Genomic DNA, 20,813 nt, shown 5'->3' with positions numbered 1-20,813 from the left:
GGACTTTGCACGACAGGGGATGCCCAGTTGGCATCTGGCATTGGAAACCAACTTTCAAATGTGGTTTGCTTAAGAGGGATCTTGGCTGAGAGTGAGACCCAAGAGTTTGAGTGACTGAACCTCTGTGAGAGGGTTGTTGAGAAAGTAGATGAGAGGGTTTGCGGTACTGTCCTTTCGGAGGGAGAGGAAGAGAGATAGAGAGAGAGTGTGAGATTTCTCAGGATTGAAAGACATATACCAAGTGTTTGACCAATTTGTAATTTTGTCAAGATCTGAGAGGGAAGAAGCTGCTACCCATCTGTCAGAAGAGTGAGGGATGAGGCAGCAGAGAGTGGAGTCATCAGAAAAGAGATAGAGGATTTTCCAGAGAGTCAGAAAGATCATTGATGAAGATTAAGAATAAGATCGGGCCCAGAACACTGCCTCGGGGTACTCCAGCCTGGACAGGACAAGGAGAAGAAAGGGTTCTGTTGAGAACCACACGTTGGCTATGAGAGTGAAGGAAGTCAATAATCGAAGAATGGAGTTGGTCTTGGATTCCATTGGCAGACAGTTTGGAAAGCAGGACAGGATGCCAGACTGTAGGAAGCTCGAGATATGTCAAGAGAGATGGCCCTGATCTAATGTCTGATAGTGAGGGCCTCCATCCATTGTTAGGAGAAAAGCAGCTGACCAGGTCTAAATCAGGCTGACCAGGAAGTCCAAGGCAGAGTGACTAGGTCTAAAACTGAATTGATGATCTGAGATAAGGTTGTTGGAGAAAAAGAATCATTTTATGTCAACTAATGAAGGACTTGATGATCTTGCTGATGATTGGAAGTAAGCTAATTCTGCGTTCCGCAATCTTTTTAGCCCAGGACCCAATAAAAAAACCCAGGCATCCAGTCACGACCCATTGAACCCCCACCCCCAACAAACCGTCACGGATATATCGATTGCTTATGACGTTAATATCTTCGTAAGGGTTCGGTTCATCATCTTTGTACAGTAGTACAATTCGTAATTGAACAATAAAGCAAAGTGACGACAATCATACCAAACACTGTCCTTGTTTTGTTGTTATTTTGTACGGATCTCCACGACCATGAGGAGAGAGAGAGTGAGAGACCACGCCCCCCTTGAGAATGAGCAGCGACTTCGATCACAGACACCGCCCACTTGATATTATTGTCAGCCAATCAGGCGTAAACTCCCTGCCTTGTTAGCGGCTTCGGAAGAGATGAATCCGGATGAAGATTTAATGAAGAAGATGAAGATGAAGATGAATCTCACAACATTCATTGGTGGTGTATCTTTTGTGAAATAGAATAAAACTTTAATTATTAAAGTGACACGCCAAGATAAGGTGCTTGAACTTTATTTTAATCTTCATCGTGAATAGATGATGAACTTAAAATGTAACATGTTAAAATGTAACAAAGTAAATTGCTCTCTCTCATGCACAGATTTATACCATCTCGTCTTCAGTTGTCATACCCTTCCTCCCGTCCATGGTACACGGAATCTTGTGGTGAGGCTGTTGCCCTGAAACAACTTGCTTTCGTCTCCTGGAAAGCAAATCCAACGGAAGGAAATCTCATTTCCTTTCACAAAGCCCGAAACAAGTGTGTGTCCACCCTCAAGAGAGCCAGGAAACAATATCTCACCATTCTCAAGACCGAACTCTTATCTGTCTCCCTCTTCCAAATCCTGGTGGCATCTGGTCAAATCTGTTTCTGGTGTTTGTTCCCCCTCCATCCCCTCCCTCACCTCAAACGGCTTAACGGCTGACTCCGCACGTGAAAAAGCTGAATGCCTCAACTCTGTGTTTGCCTCTAAATCTTGTGTCCCAAACCCATCCCTCTCTGTACCCACCGTACCCAGTCGTACCCAGCTGCTCCTGGACTCTGTGTCCTTTCCTCCTGACAAGGTGGAAAAGTTTCTGTCAACCCTCGACTCTGATTCTGCAACTGGTCCTGACGGCATCAGCCCACGGATCCTAAAATCATGTTCTTCTGCTCTTTCACTCCCTCTTTCTGTTCTCTTCACCCTCTCTTTTGCTCAAGGTCATCTGCCATCTGCTTGGAAATCAGCCAACATCACCGGTTTGCACAAAAAAGGTGCAAAAACAGATCCCAGCAACTACAGACCAATCAGCCTTCTCCCAATTATCAGCAAAGTTATGGAATCCATCATTGCTTCAGATATTAAATGTTTCCTCTTCTCCAATGGCTTGATCTCTGATCATCAATTTGGTTTCAGACCTGGTCACTCTACTCTGGACATGCTGCTTCTGCTTTCTCAACAATGGATGGAGGTCCTCAACGCCAAACAGGAAATTAGAGCTGTCTCCCTTGACATTTCACGTGCCTTCGATACGGTCTGGCACCCTGCTCTGCTCACCAAACTCTCCTCCTTTGGTATCCATGGAAATCTCCACGCATGGCTGGCGGACTTCCTCTCTGGTCGTAGTCAACGTGTGGCCCTGAATGCGTTTCTCTCATCTCCTCTTCCTGTTCAGGCTGGAGTTCCCCAAGGTAGTGTTCTGGGCCCTGTGCTTTTTCTGGTCTTCATCAATGATCTCTCTGACTCTCTTGAAAATCCTCTCTATCTCTTTGCTGACGACTCTACTCTCTGTCGCTCCATTCCTCATCCCTCAGATCGGCAGTCTGCAGCCTCCTCACTCTCTGCAGACCTGGACAAAATCACAGACTGGTCAAACAAGTGGAACATGTCTTTCAATCCTGACAAATCTCACACTCTTACAATGTCTCTCCGAAAGGACCGACTGGACAACCCTCCCATCTACTTTCTCAACAATCCTCTCCAAGAAGTTCTGTCGCTCAAGCTTTTGGGTCTCACTATCTGCCATGATCTTTCTTGGGAAAACCACATTTCCAAGCTGGCCTCCAAAGCCAGTCGCCGACTGGGCATCCTCCGTCGTGCGAAGTCCTTCCTTGGCACACCTGAGCTCCTCACCACATACAAGGCTTTCATCCGCAGCTCAATGGAATACTGTTCCCCCCTCTGGGCTGGTGCTCCTGCCTCACACCTTGCTCGGCTTCACGCTGTTGAGGCCAAAGCTTTCAGAATCATTGGAATCTCCTGCGATGTAGTCAACACCGAGGGCCTTTCACTCACTCACCGCAGGCAGGTTGGTGGTCTTTCTGTCTTCTACCGACTCCTCTCCGGCCTTGCTCCCCCAGCTCTCTCTGTGCTCTGTCCCCTCAATATTCCTTCAGGTCGCACAAGATCTGCCTGCAACCCTCTTATGGTTAAACTGCCAAAGTCTAGGCTCTCTGCTCACCTTCACTCTTTCATTCCCCTTTTCTCCCGCCTCTGGAACAAACTCCCCCACTCCCTTCAATCCCACTCCTCCCTCCAGGTCTTTAAAACAGCTGTTCACCACCATCTCTTATCTTCCCCCATCGAAAACCTTGATCTTTTCTACCCCCGGTAATTCACCCCAGAGTCCTTGCAGTGTTCATATGTTTTATTCCTCTCCCACCTCCCCCCAAGTCCTCCCGATGTCCCTGCTCTCAAATGTTGTGTTTGTGTCCTTCCCCCTCTTCCCCCTCTCTTTTGTGTCCTTCCCCCTCTCTCCCCATCTTGTCTGCCGCTCCCCTTGTTTTTTGTGTTTTGTGTGTCGGTTTGTCTTTTTGTGTGATTAATGTTAGCTCTTTCACGAGCCTCGATCTTGTATACAAAAAAAACCAAGAAAAACCTGATAAACAAAACAAGAATAACTTTGACTGAAAAAACCCAATATGTATCTGAACTTATATCCAGGTTCAATGTTCCGTTATCATGAACAACATTAAATAAACAGCTTTCACTGATTAAACCCGAAAGTGAAACTTACAAGCCTAATTCAAATGTTCCGTTAGCAACATTGTAGATGTGGATTATCCACATCAGTGCGATGGTTGACTTTGCATATTGGCTACGAGATCATCGATTCGGCTTTGAAGCGGCGACAATGCGATTCTCAGGTTGGCGCACAGGGCCACTGTCTCCAGTTTGTTTCGATACTTGGACTTCAGATATGTCACCGTTGAGAAACCTGCCTCACACATCCACGTCGTCGTGAATGGCATCAGGAACTTTAACGCGAGATGTGCAATCTCTGGGTACTCATGAGACACTGTCAGCCAAAACTTTACTAAAGTGTCCTTCCTGAACAGTGTCTCTAGTGTACCGTCGGACACGATGTCGATCAAGTCCTCTTTCAATCTGTTGGACAAGTTGCAGCACTGCCGAACGTCGACTGAATAAGGGTCTCAGATCCACTTCTTCTCCACGCGTGGATCAACAGGAAAGTATTCGTCAAATCGTTTGCACAGGTTCACCAGATGTTCGATGATGACATCCTTAATGGCCACACGTTCCTCAACACTCTTGCTGAGCAGATCATCCAGGTTTTCGAACATGTCAAATTCATCATTGGTCTGCACTCTTCTCTTCCATAGATCAGCTTTGACTTGAACGCCGCTATCGTGTCATACATTACGAACACGGATTTCGCCTGCTTGTTCGTTTTGCCCTGGAACGATATGTTCAGATTGTTCAACAAGTTGAAGATGTCGGCCATGTATGCCAATGTTGCGATGAATTTGTTGTTTTTGTGGTAGACTGCCAGGTCTGACTGAGCCACCTCCAAGAATGTGAGGACCTGGTCACAAAGTTCATACAATCTTGCCAAAGCATTTCCTCTGGGGAGCCAGCGAACAGCTGCAAAATACAGCACCGTGGTGTGTTCTGCATCTTGCTCCTTACACAGCTCTGCAAACAACCTCGAATTTAGGGCGCTCTTCCTGAGATGGGTGATTGTTTTCACTGCAATGTCCATTACTTCGGCAAGTTCAGGTGACATCTCTTTCACCGCTAATGCCTCGCGGTGGAGGAAGCAGTGGGTCCAGCTTGCCTCTGGTGCCACATCTTGGATGAGCTTAATGACACCACTGTGCCGACCTGTCATCGATGCCGCACCATCGGTACAAACGCCAACACAGTCTTCCCACCTGAGGCTATGCAATGCGATGTGTTTGTTGACTGTGAATATTTCTGCGGCCGTGGTCTTGGTCTGTAGCTCGTCACATGCCAGAAGATCCTCCATAAAATCATCGCCATGCCAATAACGAAAGAAGATGAGGATCAACGCCTTCTGTGCGATGTCCATTGACTCATCCAACTGGATGACAAACTTGTTGGCCTCTAGGTTTGCGTACAGCTGGTGCTCGATGTCTTCGCCCATGTCTATTATCCGTCGGCGAATCGTGTCGGCAGAAAGCGGAATGGTGCTTATCTTGGAAGCCGCAGTCTCTCCAAACACTTCTCTGCACATCGCCTTGGCGCATGGCAGGATGAGCTGCTCTGCAATACAAGATAAATAAAATAACAAATGAACATTTCTTTCACTTTATGATTAATCTTGATTTTGTTCCAAGTCCAAGGCATTATAAAAATTCAATATGTACGATGTGATTGCCGTACGTACTTTTAAAAAAGAGGCAAAGTTTAAGAATGGCTGTATTGCAACAAACAATAAAACTTACGAAGTTGTGATTTACCAACGTATACATGGCACGAGTAATAGTAAGCAAGAACCCGACACATCAATATTCTAAAGACGAAATGAAAAACTAAATTTAACTATACTTACAGCGCCATGTATTACTTTATGAACCTACAAACCGCCGATGCAGTGAAATACTTTTACGAAAAAAACCAAAAAACTTACCCGCAATAGTGTACAGTTTCTTTTCTTTGGCTATCTTCTCCGCCACCAGGTAGTTGGCTTTGGTCAGTCCCTTCGACGGAAAAACAGCCGAACTCATTACTGACTTGCTGCTGTTCATCTCGCGTTCTTTCCGGAGAAAAAACTCCCGCGACTTGTTGACATGATCTCCATGTTTCTTCTCGAGGTGCCGTTTCAGCTTTTGTGGCCTGAGGGACTCGTTGGCCAACACGTCAAGGCATATCACACACTGTGGTCGATGGACATTGTGCTTATCGATATATTCAAGGTGAACCCATAGCTCAATCTTTCAAATGAAAAGCAATGGACATTCGCGTGTCGGAAACTAAATGTATGATCTGACTGACCGGATGCAATCGCGGTACATAGGTACAGTGTGGTAGAAGGGTCCACACTATAAAGTTTGTGTCGGCGTTCGTTTGATCTCTGTTCTGTTCAGTCGGGAGAAGTAAATCGTCGATAAAGTTTGTTTTTTTTCCCGCGATTTCTGAAACGATCGTGCGACCCATTGAAAATCCTTCGCAACCCAAACATTGGGTCGTGACCCATAGGTTGCGGAACGTCAAGCTAATTGGTCTGAAGTTAAGGGGATACGTTTTTGTGCCTTTTATGTAATACTGTGATGTTGGCTGATTTCCAAGCAGATGGAAAATGACCTGTGGTAAATGACAGGGTGAAAAGGGCAGAGAGAGGAAGTGCAAGAGCAGCAGTGAAGGTTTTTAGGGCACATGAGCTGTTGTTGTCCGATCTAGTTGCATTGTCAGAGTCTAGGGTTGCAAGAAACTTTTCCACATCCTCAGGTGCAAAATACACAGAATCCAGGAGCAGTTGGGTGCAACTATGAAGGGTGGGTATAGATATAGAGGGGTTAGGGACACAAGACGAGAGAGTGAGGTTAGGGACACGTGCCCAAGAGGCGGGCCAAAAGTGATGCTGCTCTCGTACCTTCTTGTCATGAATCGATCATAACCATCAATTTTGTTAAATTTCTGCACAACAGTTCAGAGATAGCATGAAGGACGTACAGACAGATGGAGCCGATTACAATATCGTCCTCCTCCCCCATTTTTTTTTTCTTTGTTACAAGCATGGGGAGAATTAAACTAAACACACCACCTAAATGATTCCCTCTCACTCCACCCTCTCAAGCCTTCCCCTGCACCCCACACACTTAAGCCTCCTCTCCTCCCATCCTGCACCCTCCCAACACATCCTCCCCTCTGCCCTATCTCTAATTCTGTGGACCTCAAACATCCCGAGTCTTTGCTCTAACCTGACAAACCTCTCAGTGCATGCCGCTGCCAAAAACCGGACATCATCTGTTTAACAGAATCCTTCATCCTCCCACAGGATGCCCCTGACCCCTTAGTGTCTCTCCCTGGTTATTGTCTCCTACGATTCGATAGGCTTGAACTAAGCCCTGGTGGCATAGTTGCTCTTTACATCAACAACTCAATTTCTCACTTTTCTTGAACTGACCTTACACCTCCCATTCCCCAGGGGTACATCTGGCTGTGACTGACTCCAATCCCTCCTCTTGTTTGTCTGTGTGTTGTAGCATTTTCATAACAGTGGATGACTATCTACATCTTTCTTTTTCTCTTTCTCTTTCTCTTGCTCTCTCAGACAAAATGGATAAACCTTTGACCACTCATTCCAACTCTCTCTTCCTCGTATGTGGTGATTTCAACTGTCACCATGCAACTTGGCTGGGTGTTGGTCTCTCTCACACCAGCCATGGCACTTTGACAACGGACTTCTATGACTCCATGAATCTGTTAAATCCTTCTGATTCAACCTGTGAACTTTCCCACCAGGACTTTTCCAAATGGGAAATCATCCATACTTGAGTTGGTGATTAACTTTTCCACCAATGACTCCTGCACTTCCTCTGCTCTAATTAGTTCATCTGATCATATGCTTGTGAAAGTCAACGTCTCTCTGGCTGTTCTCAGGGAGCTGTCCCAATGCCGGCGATTCTGGCACTTCAATCAAGCCGATTGGCAGGGACTGCAAGCATCACTCTCTTCAGGACCGACTTGACATCCTCCATCATGCAAAGTCTTTCCTTGGCACACCTGAGCTCCTATCCACCTACCAGGCTTTCATTCTCGGCTTGATGGAGTACAGCTCTCCCCTCTGGGCTGGCTCCCCTACCTCACACATTGCTCAGCTTGACGCCATAGAAACTAAGTCCTTCAGGATTATTCGAATATCCCGTGATGAAGCTGAGTCTATGGGACTATCAATTCACCATTGCAGACAGGTAGATGGTCTTTGGTCTTGTACCCTCCCTCCTTTCTGGTCTTCCACCCTCTGCTCTTACCGTCATTTGTCACCCCAAGGTTTCTGCAGGGCACACACGATCCACCATCCACCATCAACCCCCTTCTTGCGAAAGTACCTAAATCCAGGATCACTGCTCACCTACACTTATTCGTTCCTCTTTTTTCCTGCCTGTGGAATCAACTTCCACATCCTCTTCAATGTCATTGTCACTCCAGGTCTTCAAGACAGTTGTTCACCACAATCTCAAATCATTCCCAATGAAAAACCACTATCTTTTCTGACATCTGTAATACCCCCCCCCCCCCCCCCCCACCCCTGCACAAATCACTCCTCCCTCAAATTTGCAGTTTTCCCTCCTGAGAGTTTCATTCTGTATTCATCTTCTCCATCCCATAATCCCCTCCTGACCCTCACTCCTCTCCACAACCATCGTTTGTCCAAATCTTCTTCTATCTTGGCCTTCAACTCTGCTTTTGGTGTTTCCCCTGTCTCGCTACTCTTCCTTTTGTCCCGCTGTGTCCTGATCTGTTCAGTGTACTAGTACTAGCTCTTCCACAAGCCTCGACTATGTTTGCAAAAAAAACCTACAGGTCCTGGTGGAATCCTCAGGCTCCAGTGTTATTGCGCACATCCTCTGAACCTCTGCACTTTCATGGGTTTCTTCCACGACACTGATCATTCCAAGTGTATGCTGTGTCTGATGATGCATAGAACATGAAAACTGAGTTGCCTTCAACGAATTCCGTGTTTCCACAGCTCTTTGTTCCATGTGTCTGCAGCTCTTTGTCAAATGTCACTTCGACTATGACCCAAGCACTGACCACCTGATCCCCTGCAAGGAGGCTGGGTTGAGTTTCAAACAAGGGGACACTTTGCAGATAGTCTCACAAGAGGACCCAAGCTGGTGGCAGGTGAGAGATTGTAAAGCAAACTGTGGATTACAATAGCCTACAATGGTTTTTATTTATTTATCATAATCAACCTTTAAATTACGGCTCCATTGCCCAGCCCAAAGTATCTGGGGATCCTTCCTGATTAATATGACTGGCATGATATCTCAAATGTAGCTGACTCACCTTTCATCTCCTTCATATGGATTTGAGTTCTTGGCCCACCTGTAAACTGTGATCCTGGTGAATTGCAGGCAGAGTGTTGCATCAGCGAGTACACTGTCCTTCATAGGGGACATTAAGATAGCTGTTCCAGCTACTTGGAGCATTCGCTTGTGAAATAGAATATCTCATGCTACCTTGTGAAAAGAAAAAGCCATTGTGTGCTTTTACCCAGACCATTGTGCAAATTTCAGCTCGGGTTATTGGCTCCTCTAGTCGGAGTTCATACATGGGGAAACTTGCTGTTGTGAAAAAACTTCACTTCTTGTCTTGAGCATGCTTATGCTCCCCCAGAAGGGTATGGGAATAGCAATTCCAAATTTGGATGATGTTACCAGTGGTTGTGGTTAAAAAACGTATTTTGTGATTGTGAGTATGTGTATGCGTGTGTGCTTTCTACAGGCTTGCAAAGTGTATGAACGGAGCACCACGGGACTAGTGCCCAGCCAGACACTAGAGGAAAAGCGCAAGGCCTACACACGGCCTGAATGGGATTATGGTGCTACCATGGGTGAGAGTTTGTCTGTAAATCAATATGAAGTTCGAGAGGTTGCTCTTCCACGAGCAATATGGGGGGAGTGCGTGAGCCATGCCAAGCGGGAAGTGGGTGGCACTAGCAGTGTGCCGAGCGGGACGCAGGTGGCGCGGTCCATTGGCCGAGCGGGACACGGGTAGTGTGCAGTGTGCCGAGCGGGACGCGGGTGGTGCAGGCCGTGTGTCGAGCGGGACGCGCGTGGCGTGTGTCGAGCGGGACGCGCGTGGCGTGTGTCGAGCGGGACGCGCGTGGCGTGTGTCGAGCGGGACGCGCGTGGCGTGTGTCGAGCGGGACGCGCGTGGCGTGTGTCGAGCGGGACGCGCGTGGCGTGAGTCGAGCGGGACGCGCGTGGCGTGTGTCGAGCGGGACGCGCGTGGCGTGTGTCGAGCGGGACGCGCGTGGCGTGTGTCGAGCGGGACGCGCGTGGCGTGTGTCGAGCGGGACGCGCGTGGCGTGTGTCGAGCGGGACGCGCGTGGCGTGTGTCGAGCGGGACGCGCGTGGCGTGTGTCGAGCGGGACGCGCGTGGCGTGTGTCGAGCGGGACGCGCGTGGCGTGTGTCGAGCGGGACGCGCGTGGCGTGTGTCGAGCGGGACGCGCGTGGCGTGTGTCGAGCGGGACGCGCGTGGCGTGTGTCGAGCGGGACGCGGGTGGCGCGGGCCATTTGCCGAGCGGGACGCGGGTGGCGCGGGCCGTGTGCAGAGCGGGACGCGGGTGGCGCGGGCCGTGTGCAGAGCGGGACGCGGGTGGCGCGGGCCGTGTGCAGAGCGGGACGCGGGTGGCGCGGGCCGTGTGCAGAGCGGGACGCGGGTGGCGCGGGCCGTGTGCAGAGCGGGACGCGGGTGGCGCGGGCCGTGTGCAGAGCGGGACGTGGGTGGCGCCGGCCGTGTGCAGAGCGGGATGTGGGTGGCGCGGGCCGTGTGCCAAGAGCGACGTGGGTGGCGTGGGCTGTTTAGCGGGTGGCGCGGGCCGTTTAGCGGGTGACACGGGCCATTTGCCGAGCGGGACGTGGGTAGCGCGGCTGTGTGCCGAGCGGAACGCGGGTGGCGCGGGCCGTTTGCCGAGCGGAACGCGGGTGGCACGGGCTGTGTGCCGAGTGGGACGTGGGTGGCGCGGGCCGTTTGCCGAGCGGAACTCAGGTGGCGCGGGCTGTTCGCCGAGCGCGACGCGGGGTATGGGAATAGCAATTCCAAATTTGGATGATGTTACCAGTGGTTGTGGTTTAAAAAAAGGTATTTTGTAATTGTGAGTATGTGCGAAGAGAGACGCAGGTGGCGCGGGCCGTGTGTCGAGAGCGACATTGGTGGCGCGGGCCATTTGCCGAGCGGGACACGGGTGGCGCGGGCCGTGTGCCGAGAGGGACGTGGGTGGCGTTGGCTGTGAGTGGCATGGGCCATGTGCCATGCGAGTCACGCAAGCCTTGTGCTGAGCAGGACGCGAATGGCACAGGACGTGAGTGGCACGGGCCATGTGCCATGCGAGTGACGCATGCCGTGTCCAAGTGGGGTGTAGGTGACGGCGCAGGCTGTGATTGGTTCATGATTGTAAGGTAGTGCAATCCGGTTCTGTATCAGGTGGTGTACTCACTAGCTCGACCTAGTTAACGGGAGAGAACGTTTTAATATCATGTGTGTGAGTGTAGTCATGTGCAGACAAACTTGCCGGGTCCACTCTCCTCGCCAGAAGGACCGTAATCACTTGAGAGTGAAGCATTATGTTTTCTCAACTTCAGTAATTTAAAACTTTATTTTCAACTCTCAAAGCTTGCATATTTGCACTTGGCCACTTTGATGTTGAGTTGTAACGTTTCAATTACATTCCCACCACAAAATGTTACTTTTGTAAAATATAATTCACATATGTAATAACGAGATTGCCCTTTAAACTCTTTGAATTCATTTACTACTTATTTTTTCCTAAATTCCTGCTGACACATCTTTGCACCACAGTTGATACTTAATGATTAAAAACAGAATAGTGGAAAGAATGTTTGTTTTGTTAATAAATGGCTTCGTAGAACGAGCAGGTACTTTGATAAATTAGAGAAACCTGATTGGACACTGAAAATAAAATATTTTTTGGTAGCTTTCGTTACACATCAACAACAATGTGGATCCCAAGCGATGGAAAGGTCGCAAAGGTTTTTCCAACAATATAATCGCAAAGGAGAACTTTCAAACCAAATGTCAGCGCAATCGGTATTTTGCTTCTTCCAGGTATCCTGTCTCACAAACGTGAGCTAATACCTGTGTGCTCCCTCTTATAGGAGGATTTTGTGGCCTTGTAGGGCAACGGAAGAAGAAGAAGATGATGTACTTGTCAACAAAGAATGCAGGTTCGTATTGACAGGGTGGTGGGAGGGGGGAGGGGTCGGGGTAAGAGGGTTGGGGGAGTGAGTCTTGTGGTTTACATTAATGTGGATGTAAAAAGGAATTATCTTTACAAAATATCAGTAAACTTAAAATCCATGTGGTTTTTTACTTTTGTGCATGCTTTTTCTTTAATGACCTGCTTGTTACTTGCAGAATTGAAGATTCTTCAAGTATATTGGTCGGTTGAGTTTGTTATTCTGTCTGTTTGTTTGTCTGTCTGCATGTCAGTCGCCTACAGGTCATAATTTTCAACCGATCTTCAAGAAACTTCACCAAGTTGTAGAAGTCGTCACAATTGAGAAGCCTATTGATTTTGAGGTCAAGGGTCATCTGGAGGTCATATTTCTAAAATCGCAATTTTAAATCCAATCGACTTGAAAATTGAACAGCATTTGTATATTGTCACTAAATTGGGAAACCAACTTTTTGAGGTCAAAAGGTCAAAGGTCAACTCAAGGTCAAACTTCCAAAATCATCAATTTTCATCTTATTAACTTGAAAATTAAGCAGCAATTACATAGCGCTTCACCGCATTGGGAAGCCAACAATTTGAGGTCAAAAGGTCAAAGGTCAACTCTAGGCCAAACTTCTAAAATCATCAATTTTAATCTAAAAAAAGCATCACTTTTCATCCTATTGACCCGAGCTTTGATCAAGACCGTCAATTTTAGTCTTGATGAAATGGACAATTTGATGGATTAATGGCAACCTTTTTTTTGAGGGGGGGGGGGGGGTGGGGTGGATTTTGTAAGTATCGTCCTCTGCACGACGTCTTCTTGTTTGTTTGTCTGTCAATCACCTACATGTCACAATTATAAACCGATCGTCATGAAACTTCAAGTTGTAGAGGTAGTCACAACTGAGAATCCTATTGATTTTGAGGTCAAAGGTCATCTTGAGATCAAATTTGAAAAATCGTCATTTTTCATCCTATGGACTTGAAAATTAAACAGCAATTGCATTATTTTTTTGATCTGGATGTTTGACAGCATAGTGCAGAGGTCGCACACTTACCTTCGAGCTGTCTGGCCATCGTTCAAAGACAGACCCGAGTATAAAGTGTTGGATTGGTGCTTCACAGGCAGGGTGTCACATCACATAAGGCACCAACCTTCGGATGGACGTTGAGCCAGGTGTCCTGTCTGCTAGCATGATCCCGATGTGTCTTCTTTCACCAAAAGTAGGCGAGTTATCACTAGCACCCTGAACAAATTGCAAATTCCTTCCCTGACTGCCAATTGGGAAGGCAAAGGCCAGCCACTCAATGTAATCCTAGCTATGTGGAGCTGCTTTGGCGGCACCAAACCTGCCTATGGGCAAGCACCGCAAGGCAGAGATGTTCTGGAGAGCGAGTGTTGTGCTTTGATGTTACGGTGCCCTCTTGTGTTTAGACTTGTTCGGTTCTCGTGCAATTCCATTTGCTGTGCACAGAGTTTGATCGGCACGAAATCCTCATCTACGAGGAAGTTGCCAAGATGCCTCCCTTCCAGAGGAAAACCCTGGTCTTGATCGGGGCGCAAGGTGTGGGGCGGCGTAGTCTCAAGAACCGCCTGATCTTACCCAACCCGGACCGTTACGGCATGACTGTGCCATGTAAGTGGCAAAGTGCTTTTGGTTAACAGCATCTAGAGCGGACTGTCGTCGTTTCTAGTTTTACGGACTCTCACCCGAGTCCGAAACATTTATCTTGAATTGATGTAGAATTAGTCACCATTGTGATGGCTTGTTTTGTGAGCTATTTGGTGCTTATTTTTGGTTGGTCATGGTGTCCATTTTCATCTTCTCAATACGTCTGTCCTTTTGCTACAGACACGTCCCGACGTATGCGCGAGGATGAGCATGATGGTCAGGGTTACCACTTTGTTTCTCGTGCCGAGATGGAGGCCGATATCAAGGCTGGTGGTTACCTGGAGAGTGGGGAATACGAGGGGAACCTTTATGGCACCAAGATCGAGTCGATTCACAGCGTTATCGCCACTGGAAAGACATGTATCTTGGATGTGAACCCCCAGGTATGAGTTAATACTTCGTCTGTGAACTTTGTGTGCTGATGGTCTGGATGGCTCATCGGATGGTGCAGAGGTAGCAAGCTTACCTATGAGGTGTCTGGGCAGAGTTTGAATCCCAACCCAACTATAAACGGTCGGATTGGTGCTCGCCCTCAGGAACAAGACTAGTTTACCATTCTGCTTCGTGTGTTGCGGTCTTGTTTTTTATTGATCTGAATGTTCTCACTTGCGTCATGTCATTTAATTAGATTTTTCACTCAAACCACACACGTTCTCCAATTCCAATGATACAGGGTTTTTCACTCCGATCGGCAGACTGCGTCCTTAGACTGTCAGTGGTCATTGTGTTGTGTAACTCGAATGATTTTGATGTGTCGATCGAATGACTGAGCGCCCCGCTCCTCGCGTTTCCCACCAAGACAAGTTCAAGCTGAGAGGACTTGGCTGTTTTCATGTGTGGTGTATACAACAACAACAACAACAGGCATTTTAAGGCCATTTTCCCTGCAAGAGCGGGGGTTAGCCTTGCGGTCCCCATGACAATGTTCTGACAATGTGTGGTGTATGTGTTTAATAAATGTGTCAGGATGGAGGGGAAAATATTGGTTATGAGGGAAATCAAGTATAAAGCATGTACCCCTACGTGTATATCTCTCGCATACGCACATCTCCTAAAACAGTCAGAATACTAGAACAGCACTCAGTAGAGAGCATACCTCCACCTGGTTGGCCATATCACTCAATGGTGAAGAATCACTTAAAAAATTATACGAACCGGATCCGGATCCGGATCTTCACCAAAATTGAATCGATTTTTCCTTGCCACACACACAACCTGTCCACCAAATTTCGTCCAACTCCATCCATAACTTTTTCAGATATCCTGCTATGTATCGTTTTTGGCCCTATATCCCAATGGTGAAGAATCACTTAAAAAAATTAAATAAACCTTATATCCAAATCCATATTCACATCTTCACCAAAATCGAATCGTCCTTGTCAGACAACCAACCGGGCCACCAAGTTTCGTCCAAATCCGTCCACAACTTTTTGAGATATCCTGCTATGTATCGTTTTTAGCCCTATACCCTAATGGTGAAGAATCACTTCAAAACTTCTAGTAGCCGGATCAGAATCCGGATCTTCACCAAAATCTAATCATTTCGTCCTTGTCACATACGCTACATCTCTGCCAAATTTCGTCCGAATCCGTCCACAACCTTTTGAGATATTTTGTTCACAAACGGACAGACAGACAAACGGACAAACAGGTAGATGGACAAACAGATAGACAGGGTGAAAGCATAACCTCAATCCACCTTTGGTACTAGAACGTCACTCGGTAGAGAGTTCAGCCAGACTGAACAATTTACATTTTGTATCCCACTGATAGGTCGGATCTGGATCCGGCCAGAGAACAAATTCCATTTGGCTTGTTATTGTCACACACCCAACTCATCCACAAAGTTTCATCCCTATCCGTCCATAACATTTTGAGACATCATGCTGTATATCGTTTTTGGCCCTATTGGTGAAGAATCGCTTTTTTAAATCTTAAATTCTCGTATCTGGAGGATCTTCTGCAATATCTTATCAATTTGGCCTTGTCGGCTACCTAACCTGTCCACCAAGTATTGTCATAATTCGTCCACAAGTTTTTGAAATATCCTGCTTACAAACAGTCCGACAGACAAACATGCGTGAAAACATAACCTGCGTCCACCTTCAATGGTGGAGGTAATAAATGCCCTTAAAGTAGAGCAGGCTGGATTTGAGAAGTGGAAGAAGAGCCCACTGCGCATGTCCTGCATGCTGGATTTGTTATTGTAGTTACTGTTGGAAGACGATGCCCGTGGTGTAACCGCTTTCACATTGGTACATTTAGGGGAATTTACCATCTTGTAACAACCATAACACGACTTTGTACTTGCAACTTCCAACTGTCGTAGTTAAAAATGGAACGGAGCAGAGTCAACGAGGACTTAGACCAGCGTGGTGGATTAAGACTCTCAAGCAGGTGGTAGCATACCTGTCTTTTCGGTCGATTGAGACATTCTATTTTGTTGTTGCTAAGTAGCAGAGCGAGGATGCAATCATATATATGTTTGTCCTCTATCGTTCAGTCCTAACCACTCCTTGTGCTCCCTCTTCAGGCACTGAAGCTGTTGCGCACGGCAGAGTTTATGCCTTACGTTGTATTTATCAAAGCACCTTCCATCGAGATTCTCCGTGCGATGCACAAGGCAGCACTTAGCGCGGGGGCAACAACCAAGCAGTTAACGGTGAGTGTTACAAAATAATGTTTCCGAAGCGGCAACAAAATTCTTCTTCTCGTGGAAAATCCACAAAGGCCAAGAAATTTAAGTTTTTTTTTGTTTTTTTTTACGTCGTAGCCCATCGGGCAGAACCGTCTAGAACAGTGTTTGTCTGTCTGTATGTATGTATGTATGTATGTATGCATGTATGTATGTATGTCCCCTCAAACGTATACCAATCAGAGCTAAGAATCTGGTCACATGACAGGGTGATGTGATTACGTCTGATGTCATCACGGCGATACAGCGGCTCACTCTCCACGCACCGCCATTTTGATTTATATGCTGTTCAGGCAGAACATATCGTCGAACCTGTCATATATCACAATCGCCATGCTCCACCTTTACGTTTTTCATTCTGCGTGAAACACAAACAAACCGATTGTTAAAATGACCATCAAATATCGAAAGCATCGGCATGACGTCTCTTCCAACAATACACTACGTATAGGCCTTAGGCGTTATGACTTATCCTCGGACCGCTTCAGACAAATTAAGCCAAGGTTTCTTTATACAGCAGTGTATCGTTTCAGTAGTATCGTTTTCGTAATAGTAATAATAATAATATAGTAAATATAACCATAATACTTTAATCCCAATGTCGTGAATTGAAGGTTAATGGATTGAAGCTGTGTATGGTTCATGATCATTGATCACTGATGAGCGTTGTTCGGCACGAATATTAATAACCGAGGAAGTAAGGAATTCGCCTCGGTTTTTTGATAGTAATATCATTTTCGAAATAATGATAACATAACGTTAATATTACAGTAAATCGAATCATAACACTAATCCCTTCGTAGTGACTGCAAACTTACTGGAAGTTAAAATATGCAGTCACGTGAAAAAGTAAGTACACCCCATGTAAAGTTTTGACTTTTTCAACATATTTCAACATACAGCTATTTGATCTTCATTTCAACAATATTGATAGATAAAGGTGATATAATATAACAAATATCATGAAACATTTACATTTTGTAGTCCATTGTATAATTTAAACAAACATAAATGCAAATTTTGCATGTGGAAAAAGTAAGTACACCCCTCACATTTATCACTACTTCAAATACCTAAAATTAGAATCAGGTGCACCAGCTCAGGTGCAAATGATTAGAACATTGTTAGAGAGGATCTTGGAGGAACCTGTCTTATTTAAACCTCAGACATTTAGTTTGGTTTGCTCTTTGCTGTTGAAGTGTGCGGCGTCACCATGCCGAGATCAAAATAGCTCTCTGAGGCCTTCAGAAAGAAGGTTATATATCCCTACGAGTCTGGGAAGGGATTTAAAAAGATCTCCAAACAATTTGAAATCAATCATTCGACTGTCCGGAGGATCATCTACAAGTGGAGAAGATTCCAAACAACTGCAAACTTGTTCAGGCCAGGCCGCCCGGCGCCCCAGCAAGTTCAGCCCGAGAGCATACTGCAAGATGCTGAAAGAAGTCTCTAAGAACCCCAGAATGTCATCACGGGACCTACAGGTAGCTCTTGCCACTGTTGATGTCAAAGTGCACGAGTCTACCATTCGAAAGAGGCTGCACAAATTTGATCTACATGGGAGGTGTGCCAGGAGGTAACCTTTGCTGTCCAGAAAGAACATCAGGGCAAGACTAAAGTTTGCCAATGAACACCTAGGCAAACACCAGAACTTCTGGAACAATGTGCTCTGGACAGATGAGTCAAAGGTAGAGCTATTTGGCCACAGTACCAGAAGACATGTTTGGTGAAAACCAAAGACAGCATTTGACCACAAGAACCTGATACCAACTGTCAAGCATGGTGGTGGAAATATTATCGTTGGGGCAGCTTTGCTGCATCAGCGCCTGGGCAGCTCACCATCATATAATCCACTATGAATTCTTCATTGTACCAGAGGGTGCTTGAGGATAATGTGAGGCCATCTGTCGGAAAGTTGAAGCTCAACCGAAGTTGGACCTTGTAACATGACAATGACCCTAAACATACCAGTAAATCCACCAAGGAATGGCTGAAAAGAAAGAAATGGAGGGTTCTGGAATGGCCAAGTCAAAGCCCGGATCTAAATCCAATCGAGATGTTGTGGGGGGATTTGAAACGAGCTGTGCATGCAAGAAACCCCTCAAACATCGCACAGCTGAAACAATTCTGCATGGAGGAGTGGGCTAAAATTTCTCCCAGTCGATGTCAGAGACTGGTAGGCAGTTATAAGAAACGCCTACTTGAGGTTGTTTCTGCCAAAGGGGGCAATACCACCTATTAGAGCTAAGGGTGTACTTACTTTTTCCACATGCGAAATTTGCATTTATGTTTATTTAAATTATACAATGGACTACAAAATGTGAATGTTTCATGATATTTGTTATATTATATCACCTTTATCTGTCAATATTGTTGAAATGAGGATCAAATATCTGTATGTTGAAATATGTTGAAAAAGTCCAAACTTTACATGGGCCATGGGGTGTACTTACTTTTTCACTTGACTGTATCATATTCTACATATTATAGTAGCGGCAGTTTTGTGTCCGTTACGGCATTACGTCTATGATGTCATTACGATGGCTGCTCCACTGACCGACATTTTAATTTACAAGTAGGCCTACACCCGCTCACTACGGGAGCTGCAGAAAGGGTCATTCCTCTTTGGGGTAGATAGATTACAGTCGATCTATGGTCTGGTCTCAAGAACATTGGGTGTGTGTTCATTTACCAAGTTTCTTTTGAAGAGATCGCCATTGGGTTGAAGCATTCGAGCAAACACTCCATTCAAAACCGTTAAGGAACGGCTGGCTTGGCAAGCACTAGCTGCTTGGTAAATGAGCACATCTCCGAACCTTGTGGGGTATATTGATTACAGTAGATCTTTGCTAACTTCTGTAATTAAAACCTACCTCACGGATGTCGAGATTTCTCCAAATTTCTTTGTTTATTGTTATAAACAGCATTAGCAGCTGTTTGAAAAGCTAATATGAATTTATGGTTGATAAAATATTTTACATGGGCCATGGGGTATACTTACTTTTTCACTTGACTGTATCATATTCTACATATTATAGTAGCGGCAGTTTTGTGTCCGTTACGGCATTACGTCTATGATGTCATTACGATGGCTGCTCCACTGACCGACATTTGAATTTACAAGTAGGCCTACACCCGCTCACTACGGGAGCTGCAGAAAGGGTCATTCCTCTTTGGGGTAGATAGATTACAGTCGATCTATGGTCTGGTCTCAAGAACATTGGGTGTGTGTTCATTTACCAAGTTTCTTTTGAAGAGATCGCCATTGGTAATACAAGTACGACGCTGTTCGACTTTTGGTCTTGTTTAATCACAACTGAGATGGTCCCTTAGCACAGGCTCTTCGTTGCAGGCAGGCACCAGGCTGTTGGTCTCGACGGGTTAGGAATGGCGTTTCTGCTCTGGGTGCCTGGTGTCGTTGTAAAAAGTAACAAGGTGTGTGTTCTTTGGCAGGACATGGACCTAAAGAAGACTGTGGAGGAGAGCGTGCGCATCCAGCGTGCCTACAGTCACTATTTTGACTTGATAATCGTTAACGAGAACCTGGACGGAGCCTTCTTGAAGCTACAGCAAGCCATGGAGAAACTGCACACGGAACCACAGTGGGTGCCCGTTGGATGGGTTTACTGAACATTCTTGTGCAGGGGTTGCTTCCAGGTGAATTGACCTCACCTGAAGAAGAACTCTCAACCTCTAATGGGGAGTTGCATTGTGCGCTCGTTTTCAGCGCAGACATCCGGTCTGGAGACTTTACAGGTGGCAAGTGTTGCACGCCTGTTTGAGAAACTGCTGCTTGTATTGACGTGTGTACCATTCTTTGTGGGAAAGATTGTAGCAATAACTAATAAGGATCATTCAATGTTGTCAGTGATCATCTTCCTTGCAAGTGATTCAATAGGTAACTGCATCGTGAGAGGTTGGGATGTTCATTCACCTGTAATCCCTTTTCGTCAGGACTGTGGCTCAGCCTGAGCCTTCCTTTCCTGAACAGGACAGAAGACTTGAGGCAAAAGCCTTTGGCTGAGCTCTTTCAGTCCTTTCTAAGTTGTTTGTTTGGCCTTTATGGTAACTTATTATTATTTTTCTTTAGTGCTCTAATTTTTTTTAAATTTTGTTTTATCCTATTTTAGTAATCTATTGACTTATTCCAAGGAAATCCTGTTGTTGTATCAATGTGATGTGCCTCCAGTGGAAGTTTAAAACGAAACCAAACGGAGCAGAGCTTTGTCATTCTTGTTGTTGCCAAGACACTTCGCAGGGGCGGATACACCTGAGGTCTGGCTATCGATGATATTATCAAAATGAGATGCGTCCCACAAAGGTTGCTTTTGGAGAACAATTTTGGGTTGTCGTTTGTCCGGGTTGTTGTTTTCCCTTTATTTGTTTCTTCCTTTTTGGTGACCTAATGGTAACAGGATTCCCAACCGCTATGCTCTTTTGTCTCCT

General features: G+C 46.2%; 1 protein-coding gene across 3 annotated transcripts in view; it reads left to right on the top strand.

The window, feature by feature from the left end:
- The window catches only part of LOC137433816 (protein PALS2), a 144,988-nt gene extending 124,405 nt beyond the window's left edge, over positions 1 to 20,583 (top strand). For 2 of the 3 annotated variants that reach the window (XM_068126194.2, XM_068126195.2), the window contains exons 6-12: positions 8,806 to 8,937; positions 9,541 to 9,649; positions 11,938 to 12,006; positions 13,475 to 13,636; positions 13,853 to 14,055; positions 16,206 to 16,334; positions 19,821 to 20,583. In XM_068126194.2, coding sequence (XP_067982295.1) covers positions 8,806 to 8,937; positions 9,541 to 9,649; positions 11,938 to 12,006; positions 13,475 to 13,636; positions 13,853 to 14,055; positions 16,206 to 16,334; positions 19,821 to 19,997 — 981 coding nt within the window. In that variant the 3' untranslated portion in view covers positions 19,998 to 20,583. The remainder of the gene's footprint in view (positions 1 to 8,805; positions 8,938 to 9,540; positions 9,650 to 11,937; positions 12,007 to 13,474; positions 13,637 to 13,852; positions 14,056 to 16,205; positions 16,335 to 19,820) is intronic. The other variant, XM_078786035.1, reaches the window with a different exon arrangement.
- Positions 20,584 to 20,813: the final 230 nt, after the last annotated feature.

Source organism: Myxine glutinosa, chromosome 10, assembly GCF_964187855.1.
Source record: "Myxine glutinosa chromosome 10, kmMyxGlut1.1, whole genome shotgun sequence".
Lineage (NCBI taxonomy): Eukaryota > Metazoa > Chordata > Myxini > Myxiniformes > Myxinidae > Myxine > Myxine glutinosa.
Note: the sequence above shows the minus strand (reverse complement) of the source record. Positions and strands in the feature narration are given on the sequence as shown.